At 48.5% G+C, this 15,704-nt stretch overlaps 7 protein-coding genes across 7 annotated transcripts; 3 read left to right on the forward strand and 4 right to left on the reverse strand.

Moving 5' to 3' along the window:
- Positions 1-202: 202 nt before the first annotated feature.
- BDV27DRAFT_146881 (uncharacterized protein) lies at positions 203-956 on the reverse strand (the record flags this gene model as incomplete). The annotated part of the gene is made up of 2 exons (XM_032070649.1): positions 203-232; positions 279-956. The coding sequence occupies 2 exons, from the start codon at positions 954-956 to the stop codon at positions 203-205; spliced, it is 708 nt and encodes a 235-aa protein (XP_031925652.1).
- A 2,111-nt stretch (positions 957-3,067) lies between these two features.
- On the forward strand, positions 3,068-4,358 carry BDV27DRAFT_131323 (alpha/beta hydrolase). The gene has a single exon (XM_032067610.1). The coding sequence runs from the start codon at positions 3,451-3,453 to the stop codon at positions 4,102-4,104; it is 654 nt and encodes a 217-aa protein (XP_031925653.1). The 5' UTR covers positions 3,068-3,450; the 3' UTR covers positions 4,105-4,358.
- A 680-nt stretch (positions 4,359-5,038) lies between these two features.
- On the forward strand, positions 5,039-5,554 carry BDV27DRAFT_146882 (DUF1993 domain-containing protein; the record flags this gene model as incomplete). The annotated part of the gene is made up of 1 exon (XM_032070650.1): positions 5,039-5,554. The coding sequence occupies one exon, from the start codon at positions 5,039-5,041 to the stop codon at positions 5,552-5,554; it is 516 nt and encodes a 171-aa protein (XP_031925654.1).
- Positions 5,555-6,485: 931 nt separating this feature from the next.
- On the forward strand, positions 6,486-7,702 carry BDV27DRAFT_131325 (putative metallo-beta-lactamase domain protein). The gene is made up of 3 exons (XM_032067611.1): positions 6,486-6,637; positions 6,802-7,375; positions 7,436-7,702. The coding sequence occupies exons 1-3, from the start codon at positions 6,522-6,524 to the stop codon at positions 7,628-7,630; spliced, it is 885 nt and encodes a 294-aa protein (XP_031925655.1). The 5' UTR covers positions 6,486-6,521; the 3' UTR covers positions 7,631-7,702.
- Positions 7,703-7,790: 88 nt separating this feature from the next.
- BDV27DRAFT_166097 (uncharacterized protein) lies at positions 7,791-8,660 on the reverse strand (the record flags this gene model as incomplete). The annotated part of the gene is made up of 1 exon (XM_032074107.1): positions 7,791-8,660. The coding sequence occupies one exon, from the start codon at positions 8,658-8,660 to the stop codon at positions 7,791-7,793; it is 870 nt and encodes a 289-aa protein (XP_031925656.1).
- Positions 8,661-9,052: 392 nt separating this feature from the next.
- BDV27DRAFT_16841 (uncharacterized protein) lies at positions 9,053-10,015 on the reverse strand. The gene has a single exon (XM_032074760.1). It carries the CDS (start codon positions 9,866-9,868, stop codon positions 9,077-9,079), a length of 792 nt encoding a protein of 263 aa, XP_031925657.1. The 5' UTR covers positions 9,869-10,015; the 3' UTR covers positions 9,053-9,076.
- Positions 10,016-10,517: 502 nt separating this feature from the next.
- On the reverse strand, positions 10,518-15,632 carry BDV27DRAFT_16843 (uncharacterized protein). The gene is made up of 4 exons (XM_032074766.1): positions 13,380-15,632; positions 12,314-13,313; positions 10,845-12,257; positions 10,518-10,785 (listed from the first exon to the last, which is right to left on the reverse strand). Exons 1-4 carry the CDS (start codon positions 15,542-15,544, stop codon positions 10,624-10,626), a joined length of 4,740 nt encoding a protein of 1,579 aa, XP_031925658.1. The 5' UTR covers positions 15,545-15,632; the 3' UTR covers positions 10,518-10,623.
- Positions 15,633-15,704: the final 72 nt, after the last annotated feature.

Raw genomic sequence — 15,704 nt, forward strand, 5'->3', positions numbered from 1 at the left:
TAAAGACTGGAAGTATGGGTAAACGACTATTTACCGCAGGGTTGGGGGAGTTTTTGAAGTAAAAAATGAATAAGGAAATAAGCGGTTCTGGTGTTGGGGGACAATGAGAGTTTATGTTTTGAAAGGTAGAACTAGTCAACTGAATTCCCTCAGACAATTCACTTGACGATGTACCTTGAGATCTAAATTCAACCAAGGAAACTCAGCTATCACCTTGGAAGTGGATCTGGTACTATTGCGTGATTTACAAGGCATTCAACTAGATATAGTGGATAAACATATTTCATAGGGATTGTGCCTTTTTCCAGAATTAAAGATCTCATGAAGGCCTGCTTGCGAGTGTAGTTTTGCCCGAAGCCCTGGCCATATCTCTTGCGGTCTTTACCACGAGAACCATATTTGTAATTGTCCGGAATGCCCAATAAACACTCATAATCGTCCGCTGCAGGCTCTTCTCCATCTCGTATGGTCATAACTTTGTCAGTCATGATTTCCCATAGCTTTGCATTCGTGCCGTTGTAGAAAAATCCATTTTGAGGACAGAAAGAACGGCGAACTGTGGTTGTCGACCAAATTCGGTGAAGTTGATCATCAGAAATGTCGCAAAACTGCCAAACATTATCATCAGTAAAAAGTAAATTTCCGTCAAAGATATGAGAGTTGTTGCCATGGTTAGTGCGAACCACTCTTGGGAACGATATTTCGACGGTTGGGGGTGATGTAAAAGAAGGCTCTGCGATTATGGGGTCATATGTATAGGGAAATTTGTAAGTTTGATACATCCTATATTCAGGGCCCTGTCTTGGGTCGGTGCCAAAGGCTACAAGGGCGTGTCTCCAGGGCCCATTTGTGAAGGAGTAGCCACAGTAAGGGAGGGCTTCCAATAGACTCAAAAGATCTGGGGCCCGAGTGAGATTCTTCAGGACCCTGGGGGTAGCGACTGGTCGTCTACGCATCACGAGTCTGATATCACGTAATAATGCTCGCATGTCGTGCGAGAGAGAGGTTTCAGATGGTAAGCAAGCCAGTTGGCTCGTTTGGGACTTCGGTTGATTCTATGGATATTTTCAACTTGAGTTGCGCATTAGGGCAAGGCTTAAATGTCTATGGGAGAGAGGGAGAGGGTTACAATTTTCCCTTGATACTCCTCTTCCGGTCGGGCTGCCATGCTTGCAGTTCTAGGATGAACACCCAAAAGGTGGCAGATGTGATACTCGATGCTATTTCAAAGATGGGATCACTTGACAGTGACATTCAAATGCAGTGAACGATTGACCTCGACATCTTCAGGCGTAGGGAGACAGATACAGGTCGATCATATGGGCTGGGGATAGTGTGCTGGCCGGTGGATGAGAGCCAAGTGAAGAATGTGAGAAGCGGAGATATAATCTTCATTATTGGTAGGTAAGACTGTATGAGAGTGAGTGTGGTTTCTAGATATATACGACGCGGTTGGTTTTTACATAAACAAAGAGAGGTGGTATATTTAGGTAAATTCGCCAACAATGGGCTTTAAGGGATGGTAGGCCCCGTGATTTTCGGTTGTCAAAAGATAATCCATCGATCGTATATAAAGGTGAACCGATACCTTCACTGTACTTACCCAGAGGTTTTCTAGGATTAAAAGGATATTTGAGCGGCTCCAGATAAGCATTTATAGTTACAACAATTTAGAGGGAATCTTTGAGGGTCCCAGGAATTTGAACAATGCCTTAAGAGCTCCAGTCTTTGGCTGCAGTAGCCTGTAGGAGTACGTAGCATTCTCACACCCGTAGATGAGGTAGGTGGTCGAACTAGAATTCTTACGAATATATAATAGGCCGAAAGCCGTCTATCACTCAGCCAAGCATGCAAAGTTAGGATGGATTCTAGGGTATAGATTGTTATCCCAAAAACCTATTGTTGGTAGACAGTCCTTGGTATAGCACGTCACAGTTGCATGGAGTATTATATATAACAGGAGGTCCTACATTCTTCGATAACCGAATAGAATATTACTGGACCACCAGTTCCTGGCCTGGAATTGCCTGCTTAGAAAGGTCCAAGTTGACTCTCCTAATGAGATTAGGGGTCCATGTATTTGCGGGTATCTTGCTGATGACCTAGCCGTCGGAATAGTTGGGCTATAGCATGAGCCGTATATCAATGTAAAAAGGAAAAACAACTGAACAATACGGCAAGATGACCGAGTGGTTAAGGTAAATTTGCACTGCCCTACAGTAATCAATCAACCAATCATCTAACAATCCTATCAGGTGTATGACTCAAGCTACAGCTTGCTCTAGAAAATAGAGTGCCTTCATATGTCGCAAGACGCGTGGGTTCGAATCCCACTCTTGTCAGTTCTTTTTCTTTTTTCCCTTGGCATTAGTGCTTGGAAATCTAGTATGTAGGTTGAATATAACAACTACACCCACCATGTATAGTTATATAGGCCATCAATCAGAGAGGCTAGAGCGGGTCATGTAGAAGTCAGCCCCAAGTCGATGTCAAGGCTAACAAGGATAGATAGAATAATTCGATTAGTGCTCAGGAATGTGTTCTTCTTCACTTTTGTTCATGTCTATTTCACACTATATGAAATCCTGAGTTGTAGTAGACCTTCCCTAAACCATATATACATATAAGCGATTTAGAATCTTGAAACGGCGTTGCGCTTAATCTGACCTATCAAGTCAGCTAATTTTCTTAATGTAGGATTAGTCTATGGAAATTATCCCCCGGACTCGCGTACAATGTTTCGGACGTGACCCCGTTAACATGACTGACTCTAAATCTGACACAAAGAACGAAATGTGAGCCATTTGGATTGACTCAACTCACCGTCATCCCCCGCTATATGCTTAGAGACTTGACCACACTGGTGATCTCAGACAGTCATTATGATTCATCTGCATGTCACTCTCTTGGAATACTTCATCATGTATGAAGGTACTAGAATAGGTCATCGCAATGGCTAACGTCGGTGGAATCAATGTGGAGCTGGTGTAGACGGGCTGAATCCTTGGGGATTTGGCTCCGAGGAGAAGGTACTACGTATATATACTATATAATTCGTTTCATCATGTACTTCACAAGAGAAGCTCTCTTGTTAAAACAAATCCATTTACTTCAACTCCATTGTTTCTCCCACTCCTTATCTTGCATTATTCTTCAACCCCTACTTCCTTCGACAAAATCAAAATGCCTTCCCTCGACCGAGAGCTAGAAATAGCCCTCCCTAACCTACCCTTCTCGGGGATGTTCACACGCGAAAACCTTCCAGCTGCGCGACAATTTGCAGAGAGCGCAAGCACTGTTGATTCGATATTAGCCGTCTCTCCATCCATCACCCACGAGGAACGAACAAAATCCGGGCCGCGCGGGGACATTCCAATTTCCATCCTCCAATCATCCACTAGCAAAGACAACCGCAAAAGACCATGCATCATCTACCTACACTGAGGAGGCATGATCATGGGCAACCGTTTCAAGGGAGCGACTATTCCCGCCGCATGGGTGCCCGATTTTGAAGCAGTCTGTGTGCTAGTAGAGTACCGACTAGCACCAGAAAACCCCGCCCCGGCCGGGGTGGAAGACTGCTACGCAGTTCTGAAATGGACCAGCCAAAACGCAGACTCGCTGGGCATTGATCCCAGCCGCATAATAATCGTCGGTTCATCAGCGGGTGGCGGTCTCACAGCCGGGACAGCCCTTCTCGCACGAGACCACGGTGGCCCTGACGTTCACGCTCAGCTGCTGCTCGCGGCCATGTTGGATGATCGCCATAGGACGGTGTCGGCGATGCAGTACGGTGACCAGCTGCCGTGGACGCATGGGGTTGGCGAAATGGCTTGGGAGTGTGCTCTTGAAAGAAGAGAAATGAGAGATGAGAGTCTGAGCATCTACGCGGTACCTGGGCGCGCAGAGGATCTGTCCAATTTGCCCCAAACTTATATTGATGTTGGCTCGGCTGAGGTATTTCGGGATGAGAGCATTACATATGCGTCCGGTGTACTCGCTTCCGGGGGCCTGGTGCTTTTCATGGATCGAATTTATGGGTTCCTGAAGCTGCTCTTTCAAAAGCTGGCGCTAAGGCGAGGGACGATTGGATCGCTCGTATGATGAAATAATAAATGTAGAGCTTGTAGAGACTGGGTTTCAAGAACACTTGAAACTTGACATTGATATCTCACGCTCTGGTGTTCTGTACCACCATGGATCGTAATTATGAATCAGCTGTTTTCCTGGATGTGTATGACTCGCTGTATAGATCAGCAGTTTCAATAATCATAATAAGGTATCCGTCAGGATAGCATGAGAGAAGCAGGCAAGAAACTGGTGATACAAAGAAAACGGGGGGAAAGAAAAAAAAAAAAAGTATTTGACAAGAGTGGGATTCGAACCCACGCGTCTTGCGACATATGAAGGCACTCTATTTTCTAGAGCAAGCTGTAGCTTGAGTCATACCTGATGGGATAATGTTAGATTATTGGTCGATGGACTATATAGGTCACACAGTACTTACACCTTAACCACTCGGTCATCTTGCCGTGTTGATGACTAAGTCAATCAAATTAGGTTATTTATTCATAGATCCTCTCAACTGTGGATGAAAATAAAAAGAATTGACAAGAGTGGGATTCGAACCCACGCGTCTTGCGACATATGAAGTAACCCTAGTTGTTCTAGGACAAGCTGTAGCTTGAGTCATACACCTGATAGGACTGTTAGATGATTGGTTGATTGATTACTGTAGGGCAGTGCAAATTTACCTTAACCACTCGGTCATCTTGCCGTGTTGATGGTAAAGATTTGCGAATTAGGGTATATATATAAAAGTGACTGCATCAAAATACCACTTTAACGGCGTATAGTTAGATTCAAAAAGACCCTTCGATCTGTTTCATAACTTGTATTGTAATAGACCGTAAGATCTTCCAATATAAAAGGAAGACGAGTAACTCCATCCATCTTACATTGGAATCCAATCCAACGAATATCCAACATTTTCCACACAAGTCTTGTATACAAATCTTCCGATTCATCCATTCCAACCATGGCCCACACCTTCTACGACGGAACCATCCCGGTAGTCCAAGCCATCCTCAACTCCCTCTCCCACATCCTCCATCAAGCTGGGCAACACCCCAATGCCACCACTCTCCTCGCAGCCCGCCTCCATGAGGACATGTACCCACTAACCGACCAAGTCCGCATCGCGACCCAGTTCTCCGAGAACCTAGTCGCAAGACTGACCGGTCGAGAGCCGGTGATGTTCGATGGCAGTCCCACGACATTTGCCGAGTGCTACGAGCGTATTGAGACGGTGTTGAAGGCGTCTAACGAGGCCGATAAGGACGTCGTCAATCAACATGCTGACGTTGTCGCGACGACGAAGATGGGCCCCGAAAAGGCGGTTGATATGACTGCTGCGGCGTATGCTCATAGCGTTGCCTTGCCCAACATCTATTTTCATCTTACTACTGCGTATGGGATTCTAAGGAAGGAAGGCGTGCCGTTGGGTAAGCGGGATTATTATGTTGGGTTTTTCCCACATCTTGGGGGCCAGTAGAGGAGGAGGGGGCATTCCTTGGGATTTGGGGGCGGCTTTGTTAGTGGTCTTTAATTTTCTGACTTATATTGGAAATTGGCCTGGGAGGTCGATTGTTATGCACTGAATAGATGGTTGGGTTTCTGATGTCTATGTTAGATATAGAAGAATACTTATTCACATTATATACTAGGCTTCTGATAGCATAGTAAATTGGATATTTTCCATAGCTTGTGTTTGCTCAGTAGCTGAATACTTTCCCCTCTAGGACGCTAATTGTTAGTGGTAATATACTCGCTTTCTTTCCTGCCCTTACACTTATCCTAAGTAAGCCAATTTCTGCCTCCCACGCATTAAGAAATAGATCGCAGATTATCCCAAGAATTAGATCTGCAGGCCTTATCGAGGTCTAGAATCAGTTATTTTCAGTATTAATTCTGCACATTCCATATCAAGGGCGGTGCTAGGATTTGTAGTTTTAGCTACATTCAAGTCCCGATTCAGAATCGTGCCCTAACGAGGAGAACGTTAGAGAACGGTTGGTACATACAATACATAAATCACTTCTGCAAGTGATTACCTCGCATATCTTCTTCACTCTTTGAAAAATATGAGATCAAAGTAGAAAGATAAATTGGGGTTGATAAATAGTAGTAAAAGTATCAGAATAATTATGTCTCCACATAAGTTAGCAATATAACCCTACCTTACCCTACAGTAGTACCCTTCACATAAATCCCAGCCAACTCAGCCAACTCACCAATGCACTCCCTCCAAGCAAAATAAAACAACACAGAAAACACATACATTAGTAACAAGATCAACGAGTGACGTAAACCCTGCAATAAGTTCTAACCATGGTACATGTGACGCCTCCCCCGCACCTTAACAGAAGCCCCCCCCCCCTTAAAAAGTACCACTACAACGTCCTCCTCACCCCAAGAACTTCCCAAGTACCTCCCCTAACAACCAACTACATTATCTCAAAATGTCCAACTCATTAGATCTAGCCATCTGCTCGACCTGTGGAACACAGTATCCTACAACAAGCGAATCATCGTGTAAGATATGCGACGATCCAAGACAGTTCATTCCTGCGACTGGGTAAATTCTATATCCCCCTTCCCTTCCCTTCCTCTATCTACAACTACAACTTCGATTCAAGTATATCCTAAAGGGAAAGAAGAGAGGGGAATTTGTAGTTATATATTTCTATAAGAGGAAACCAAGTACTAACTATAATATACTACTCCCCCCCCGGGCCAAAGACAATCCTGGACAACACTCCGCACTCTCCAAAACACCAGAACATATCATAACGAATTCACCCCAGATTCAATCCACAAGGATTTAATCTCCATTCATACCGTCCCGAGAGTGGCCATCGGCCAACGTGCCCTACTATGTCGTACGCCTACCGGTAATCTCCTCTGGGATTGCATCACTTACATCGATGATGAGACCGTCTCCAAGATCAATGAACTAGGTGGCCTGAAAGGAATTGTTATCTCGCATCCGCACTTCTACACCACACACCTCCACTGGGCGGAGATCTTTGACTGTCCGGTTTATTTGGCGCGGGAGGATAGAGAGTGGGTGGTGCGCACGGGGAAGAGGCAGGTCCTTTGGGATTCGTCACGGTTGCCGGTTCCTGGGGTGGATGCTGATTTGGTGGCTGTGAAGACTGGGGGGCATTTTCCTGGGAGTTCGGTGTTGTGGTGGAGGTCGTTGAGGGTATTGTTGGTTGCTGATTCGATTGGGGTGGTGCCGAGTGGGATTTATCATGTTGGCAGGTTGCCTGGGACTGTGTCCTTTACATTTATGTGGTCTTATCCCAATATGGTTTGTCTTTTCTCTTCTTTTCCTTTATGTTGCTTGTTGTTGGCTGACTGGGAAACATAGATACCTCTGCCTCCAGATGAAGTGCATAATATCTGGAAGGCCGTCGAGGATTTGGATTTTGACGATATTCGTGGTGGCTTCATGGGAACGGAGGTAAACGGCAATTGTAGGCAGCGTGTGCTAGAGAGTGCTAAGATCTTTGTCAAGTCTATGGGACATCTCGAACATACAATTCACGAGGAACAGTGTGTTTGAAACGAGCGCTATGTATATGAAAAACAGCATGTACAGACTAGTAGAATGAACAAACTCCCATGTCCGTCTCCAGCGATTCAATCACTGGGCTAATAATAAAAGACTGCTTAGCCAAAGCAGCAACTCAGATACTCCAAGCAACGCTAAGAATAATCCAATATCACAGGTCCGAAAACGGCCGCACAGAAGTCACACTCCGACCTCTTGTACAGTGTGGCGTCATAGACAAAGTATTACCATACGACCCTTCGCTGATAGAAAATCTTCCAGGAAAACCCTCCGTTGACGGAGCTGACCTTGACACCTCTTCCAATATCAAGATCGCATACGAGTCGTTCATTAAAGGCAACCCAACAGAGTCAACAGACCATGGCCGACTGGCGGGGTTTAAGCGCTGTCTCTCAGCCCTGAATGCAGCGTACTCTGGGTTCAAAGTAGTTACGCTTGTCTGGCTCACATTAGGAGAATCGGTGTGAGAGACAGATAAACATCCCTGTTCTTCATCCTCGTTGGCGCAGAGTAACCGTTGTGCACTGCTTCTTTCGCTTGCTGCATGTCCTGACTCTAGGAGTTGATGGCTGGAAGGAAAAGCTTCCACGCCGCGGCTTGACCCACACTGCCACAGACGAAATCCAGTTGGTACACAAGGTGAGGTATGAATAAGAGGTCTCTGCACATCAGATGATGTCCGGCTCTCATCTGCAGGCCCATCAACTGATGGAAAATGTGCTATCTCAATTGCATCCGGGATTGTGGGTGAGCGGAAGACACCCTCGGGCATGACGGATAAGAAAATATTGATGATAAGTTGCTCTCTGCGAACAATAGCTCTAACGACTGGGCTTTTCAGTGGTCGTTTCCGACTTTTGTCAAGGCGAAATAGGAATGCTACAGCGTGGAGAAGCTTCAGGGTTATGAGGGCTCCCAGAAGAGAGAGGACTTCACCGGTGCTGATGATGATGGGGTTGCTGGGGGGAAGAGTAGACTCTTCGTCGGTGTGGGTTGCCATGAGAGCTGATGGGGAAGGCATTGCTGGAAATGAGTGTGTATATCTGAAAGGATGTCAAAAGAGGCTGATAATTGTTATCAAGGGAACAAAAGGTGGGTTTGGAAATTGAGAACGGTTCTGAATATGAGGAATTGACCGTCACGTAAAAAGGAAAGAGCAACTGGACACAACAACCCTACGACAGTCACTTCGCTAGTAGTAACAGGCTCTACACTATTTTTTCTTTGGCTTAACCCAACTCATTCATGTTTCCTGGTAAGTATAATAGCGTCCTCATTCTGGAAGCCAATCATTGAGTCTATTAATGGAAATGACTGTAGCTTTTTCTATAACCGAATTGCCAAGTGAGCGCGGAAGAGATGATGGTTCTGTATACATAATGACTTAGTCCGTTCCTACTGCCAAACAAGACAAGCAGATATATCAAATCCTCAACATCAGCAAGGTACATCCTCCGAAGCGACGAGCATCCAATCCTCCCCGGGCCCTTCCTGAGTCAGAGCGTCAGTCGACGTCCACTGCACAGGATTGCCCTGTTTCGAAAACGGTGCAGAACCAATGAACTCCCCTTTCCTCAATTCATAGAAGTGGAACTTAAAAGAAGTTGTCACGTTACCGGCTAAGGGGCACATCAAATGGTGGTCTTCAAAGGAAAGGATCACAAACCGGCGTGCGTTGCCCGGTTCAATCAACATGAGCTGGAGAACATCTCCACCGACTAGGACAAGAGGTTCTCTGGTCTCAGGGCAAATTTGAATGTGGAATTTTGAACGGTTCGTTGTTGAAACATTCACCTTGGCTTTATAGGGAGGCACGAACCACCACTCTGGTGCATTTCGGTTGCGGATGTAGTAGCATCGATTATTGATGTTGCCAGACGCATTGTCGTCTGAAGCATTGGTAGGGTTGAAAGTTATCTGGCTGGTAAGCGGGCTGATGAAGAGTTTTCCTTTCAGGTAATTTTGTGCTGCCTCAGGGATTTCCTCGTTCGTGCCCTGGTCGATGTCGGTGATGAGATTGGTCAATAACGAGATGGTATTCTCGTGGGTTGGGTCGATGGACCATAATGTGGGCGAGTAGTAGGTTGTTCTGATTGGAATGTATCCCAAGACCCTCATGGGGGTGTACTGTTGCAGTTGTCGGTAGAAATAGTCGGCAGTTTCCCGGTTAACGGTGGTGAGGACATGAATGCTAGTGCCCTTCGCTGCTATATGGACATAGTATGGCATCTTGGGCCTCTCGGGCGTGGGGCGATAGAGGAAAGACAAGTAGTGATGAATAGCGAGCTGTATCTGGTAACGGCTGTCTTATAGAAATAGATGGTGAGCACTATGAAAGTGTGGTACAATTCATTGAATGGACGATAGGAGGAATTCGACTTATAAGAAGTTCTCCGTATCGTTCACAGTCGTTCTTTCCTTCTCGTACATCCTCGCCGAGAGAAAACTAGGAAGGACGACTGTATTATCCTGAAGGGGGAGCATCGTGTGCTCTCTAGAACGCATAGATTGGCTCATGCCATGGTCAACCCAGAATACGCCAGCATGTGTTCACAAGGCAAGAAAGGCAATAGAGGGAAAGCGTCAAAATTAATGCTGCTATGGCCTGGTGTTCACACCATTGATTATTAACGTGCATGTTGTGATCCTGAACTCTAGACTGTATCAACATGAACATGATCGAGTGCTTTTGATTCGAATTATGCATGGTAAGAAGCATCATCACCAATAGCCAACAAGATATGTGGAAGAGAAGGGAATCGCTATTGGACATCGCAGGTACATGGTATTGTAAGGAGAAAGAAAACCAAAATTTACAGCCTCATCCACCCCTTGTCCGGTAATAAACATGTTGTAAATCAAATCATCGTGCGTATGCAAGGACGCTAGGCATAACATACGTAGAATCATAAAGAAGAGAAATTTGTGAATGGCAGAAGTCATAATGTCGTAAGGAAGTATTGGCATCTACTCGTCAAGCGAGACTAATAGAGAGATTCCTCGTCGACCTGATCAGGGCTTGCTCGATATTGACTCCGCTTCCTTCGGCTAGGACTGCTATATTGACTGCCCGAATTCAGCGGACGAGGCCCGGTAGGTTTACGGGGGGGCGGTGTGCTGCGCGGAGAAGAGCGTAATGCAGAATTCTAATCATTCAGTCAGCTTCTCTTCAATACTACAACACCCTCGACGAAAGTAGACTTACCCGCGAAGCAACGCGGTCCACGTACGATCGCTCATCGTCCTCCTTGACCTTTGGCGGCCGCTCAGGAACCAATGGACCATCATCCTTGATCTTTGGGGGCCTCGGTGGACCAGTATGTCGAGAGCTGGCCTCCGAGTAGCCCGCATCCGAGATCGGGGAGAGACGACTGGCGCCGCTGCTGTGTCGCGGATTGGGATTCCCAGCTGACAGGCTCGGATTGGAATTCCACTGGTCCGAGGGGGCACCAGGCGGCATCCCGTAGATCTGAGCTTGTGTTTCTAGCTGAGACTGGTATCGGCCAGTAGGCCCCTGGCGAGGCTGAGGATGTTGAAGATCCAGACTCTCTCGGTGAGCTCTGTATTTCGGAGCTTCCGAAACCTGGGAAGGAACCAAAGGCGATGGGGGCCGGTTCTCCTGCTGCTGGTCATCTAGGGTGTAGGTCGACCGCAGCCTGTCGTCGCCTTGTGGATCGTACCAGTCAGCGGCCTTGTATGGGCCCTGGATATCGGACCCTGAACGCGAAGCATCGAAAGACGGGCGCTCCTTGCGGCCTGGCTGGATGCTATTGCGGATATTGTCTCCCATGGACGATGCCGTGGTTTTGGACCAACGGGAAATCTTGGGGAAGAACGAGGAGCTGCTTGATTTGTGCTTCTTGGACTTCTCATTTGTCTTCGGGGACGTTTCATTACTGAGAGCGCCAGAGGCCATGGGTGCCCGAGGTGGTGTGGAGGCCGAGGAGGGTCCAGCCCTGTCCTGTGGGCCGTTTGTGTTGTTAAATGGTGCCGGGTTTGGGCCCAGGAACTCTCCACGCTCATTGATTTCCATCTCCTCATCGGCTTCTGGAACAGTGCTGACACGGTGTTCAGAATCTCTCCGCAGTCCATTACCACGAGATTCTGGCATTGGCCGAGAAGAAGTAGATAGCAAGTACCCGGAATGGTCGGGGGAAGAAGTTCCAGCATGTCCTTCGGGCTCGTAGCCTTCTGGATCTACACTGGCAGACCGAGGCCCACTGCGGCCCAGCCTCTCGTCTTGACCATCGCGGAGTGCTTCAACCTCATCGAGCAGTTGCTCCAGCATGTCCTCGATCCTGGATAGGTCGTTGGAAGACTTGAGACTGAGTCCTTTAAGTGCACGTTTGAAAACGTTCTTACGCTTGGAGCGTAGGTCTTCGTCGTCTGCAGAAGACTGGCGGGCGCTTCTGGTGCTGGCCGGTAGTGGGCGAGGTCCTCCGAGAGCTCGATACGTTCGGTCATGCTGCTTGTCACTTGCTTCCATGAGCATCCCGTCCTGCTGAGCAATAAACTTTTTCATTTCCTCGAACGAGTTGCGCATTTCCGCTGCGCTTCTAACAAGGGTAACGAGAATCTCCGTATCGCGGGCGTTTCGTTGGGCGTCGCGCACGGTGAGCTGTGTACAAGTCAGAATCAGTTCGCGAAATTTAATTTCTGTACCGAATTACTTACATGGTCCATGAGTGCGACAATATCTTTGGACTGAATACGGTCAATGCCCCTCCCAGTTGCACTGTCATACAGAGGCGAGCCGACACCCTGTGAGTAGCCACTGAGTTGCCGCTGGTGACCAGACATGAACTGATCATCAGCTCCAGTAGGGCTATCGAAGAGGCCCATGCCATTGGTGTCCATACCACCGAACCCTTTGTCCAAAGGTTCCGGCGTATCGATACCCGGTGAGAGAGGGTTTGGGGCGGACACATAACCCTCATCTTTGCCTGGCGGCGTGCCAAACAACGGACCTCTTGAGTATTGATGATCAAGGTAGTCATCGGGGTTGTAGTCATTTGTTTCATAGTAGTCATGACCGTAATCGGGTTGGCCACCTAACCCCGGGCCTGTATTGCCAGCGGAGCCAGCATTGTCAAACATAGGCGACTGGCCACGGTTATCTGGCGTCTGCTCATATACCCAGCCACCTCCATGCATGCCTCCTCCGATTGGGCCTTGGATAATAGATGGATTCGTATTGATCTCCGATTCAGAATCCGGACTTCGGTCGGCTTCTGGACTGGGGCTCTCACGGTCATGGATGTCTTCAGAAAACATGTGTGTCGGGTCGGTCTGGTCTTCCAATGACTGTGTAACACTCTGGGGAGGCGACGTGGCTCCCATTCGTCGGGGGAAGGAGGTCGCATCTGGACTGGAGGCGTCTTGGCGTTGTTTTAGAGGGCTTCCTTGGCGGGACCCGTGAGGAGTCTGGTTTGCCCTTTCCGCTGGCTTGGGACTTTGGCCTTCCAAACGCCGGGAGAGATCAGTCTGTGAGCGATTGGCCGCAGACTGGTTGGACTTCGTGTCCATAATTGACGGATCAAGAAGAGAGGCTACCGCGGATTCGACTGCGATGGGATGGATAACCTGAGGGTTGGCACCGATGCCTGCAACGGGCTGACGTTGGTTTACTTTTTCCATGTAGCTCACCTCACTCTCGTCCATAAAGCCGGTCATCCTTTTGGGGTCAGTACTTGCGGTCTCCGTCATCGATCGTGGTGACATGGCGGGGGATTCTTCATACCCAAGTTCAGCCCCATACTTGTTGTTATGTCGTAGGATTTCTTTCTGGCCTGCAAGACTAATACCGTGAGGCCGTGAAGACCTTGCAAGGTTGGTGCTTGGGGCAGATGAAAGCGAATCTATGGAGAGGCGTTGTTCCATTTCCTTCTCAGTCCCGGAAAATTCATGCTCAACCGGCTGGATTGAATCCTGTTTGATGTGGGACTCGCTCTGGTTGCTAGCCACACTCTGGATTGGGCTGAGGGTGCGTCGACGGTCAGTGAACCTAGAGCCGTGATGATGCCCGGAATGTTCATCCAAGAGATTGGCCGCTGCGGCAGCTGCAATAGCTCCCGCGGCAGCGTCCCCTACAGGTGAAAGGCTCTGTTCACGATAATCTTCTTCAGGATAATCGTGGAGCGACAGGTCGTGGCTAGAGAAGTTGCTGTGTTTAAGGTCATATCGCGAATCCAACAAATCTCGATGCGGGCTACGAGCATCGTGGATTACCGATGTTTCACGGGAACCATAGGGCTCTGCAGTCTGTTCAGAAAGAAGGGAGTCTCTGGTCATGTCCGACTCAATCGCGCTGCGCAGCGGCATGGGTGCCACGTTGTGTTTCTGGAAGACCAACTCGGTATCGTTGAAACTGCCATTGCGACTCCCCGGGCCACTAGGCCTCCGTCGTTCGGTTTTGTCGATGCTGGAACGAGAATCATGGTGCTTAAGAGCGGCTGCGGTCAGAGCTGAGCCAACCCTGGCGGCCTTTTCGGCATCCCGCAGCCCCTTGCTTTTTTGCCGACGTAGCTTCTCGTTTTCTGTTAGTTCTGGCCGAAGACCCCATTTGACGTAGCTGTTTTCGGACGGTGCCTCGCTGCCTTTGCTGGGTCTGCGCTCATGTTGCGAGGGAGCTGGCTCGCCGGAAAGGACTATACCCTCGTCCTGGCCATCCTTATTCAGGACGACGGTAGGCCGCGTCACGTCGGGAGCGCTGGCATGCTTCGAGAGGCGTCTTCCGAGCTCGTCTCGCGATGGGGTGCTCCCGGAAGAGTGGGATGTATTCATGTCCCGTTCGAATTTGGATGTATTGGTCATCACCTTTTGGTCCTTCTTGAGCTCTTTTAGCTCGGGCAAGATCAACCGACGGATGGCATCTTCAACGGTCTCGAGGAGCTTTGGGTTGTTGATCGATGACTTGGAGGTGCCAGACCGGAAGGAATATTGATCGCCAGATTTACGATGGGCGGACAACGCTGACGCGCTCAGCAAACTCGGATTTGGACTCATGTCTTCGTCTGGGTATGCCGATAAGTGAGATCGAGACTTGGACTCTGGTTCGTGGAAGTCGGCAGTGTCTCCCTTATTCAGTTGGCCTTTAGAAGTCTCACGAGGATCGTTACTCAGCTTCTCCGCCACTCGATGAGCGATGCGTTCCGTACTCAGGCTGCGGCTTCTTTGTCGCCTGGGTGTCTGGAGATAGTCTTTGTATTCCGGACTGTGCTCACGTTCTCGCGATGAACTTTGGCTGCGTTTTCGTCGTATGTTAGAAGAGGAGGCTTCTAGCATGCTATCCGCGGGCATCGACGAGATGTCCGAGGTTGGTTGGAAATATCTTGCGTCGCTAGACAGCTCACTGCTCTGGTCGCGATTCACAAGCTCGATTTCCACGGGTGTATGACCAGAGGGCTGCTGGTTCTCATCGGTACCTGAGTTGAAAGAGCAGATGCTATAATCATCACTGGACTTGTTGTTCCTGGATGGCGAGCTAAAAGAAATCCGGCGCGAGTAGACGGGCTTGCGGTTCCCGTTGGATTCAGTAATCTGGATGTGATCTTTTGAATCCTTGCGCTTCCGGGAGTTTGAAGGAGTGACTCGAACTCGGACACTGGGTCGGGAGACCAAGGAGCCAGAACCCTTCCCGCCCTCGAAATATTCGATGAGCAGGGAGGTCTGGGAGTGCTGCGCTGACCGGGACAGTTTGGATTCGTCCCCGTGGGTACGGTTCTTGCGCCGAGTGGAGATAGTTACGGGACTGCCGTCGTCCGGTATGGAGTACGACGTTTTGTCTGTGCGTCGAGATACGTCAGTTGCCAAATCAGTCCCTGTTACGCTACCACCAGTGGTGGTAGTGTCGACAATAGATTCAGTGGGTGCAGGTAAGATCGGTCTGCGGGTGTCGATACCCATGATGGAGGAATAAGGAGACTCTCCTTCAACCAGACCCGATCATTACCCCTGTCGAGTTAATTTCGTCCACTATTGTTTTTTCTTTTTCTTTTTCTTTTTCTTTTTTCCTTTTCGGGGAGTGGGACCTTTCTTTCTTTTTCTTTCGAGGGGCGGGGGGGGG

The sequence above is a fragment of the Aspergillus caelatus genome (genome assembly GCF_009193585.1).
Source record: "Aspergillus caelatus strain CBS 763.97 unplaced genomic scaffold BDV27scaffold_138, whole genome shotgun sequence".
Classification (NCBI taxonomy): Eukaryota; Fungi; Ascomycota; class Eurotiomycetes; order Eurotiales; family Aspergillaceae; genus Aspergillus; species Aspergillus caelatus.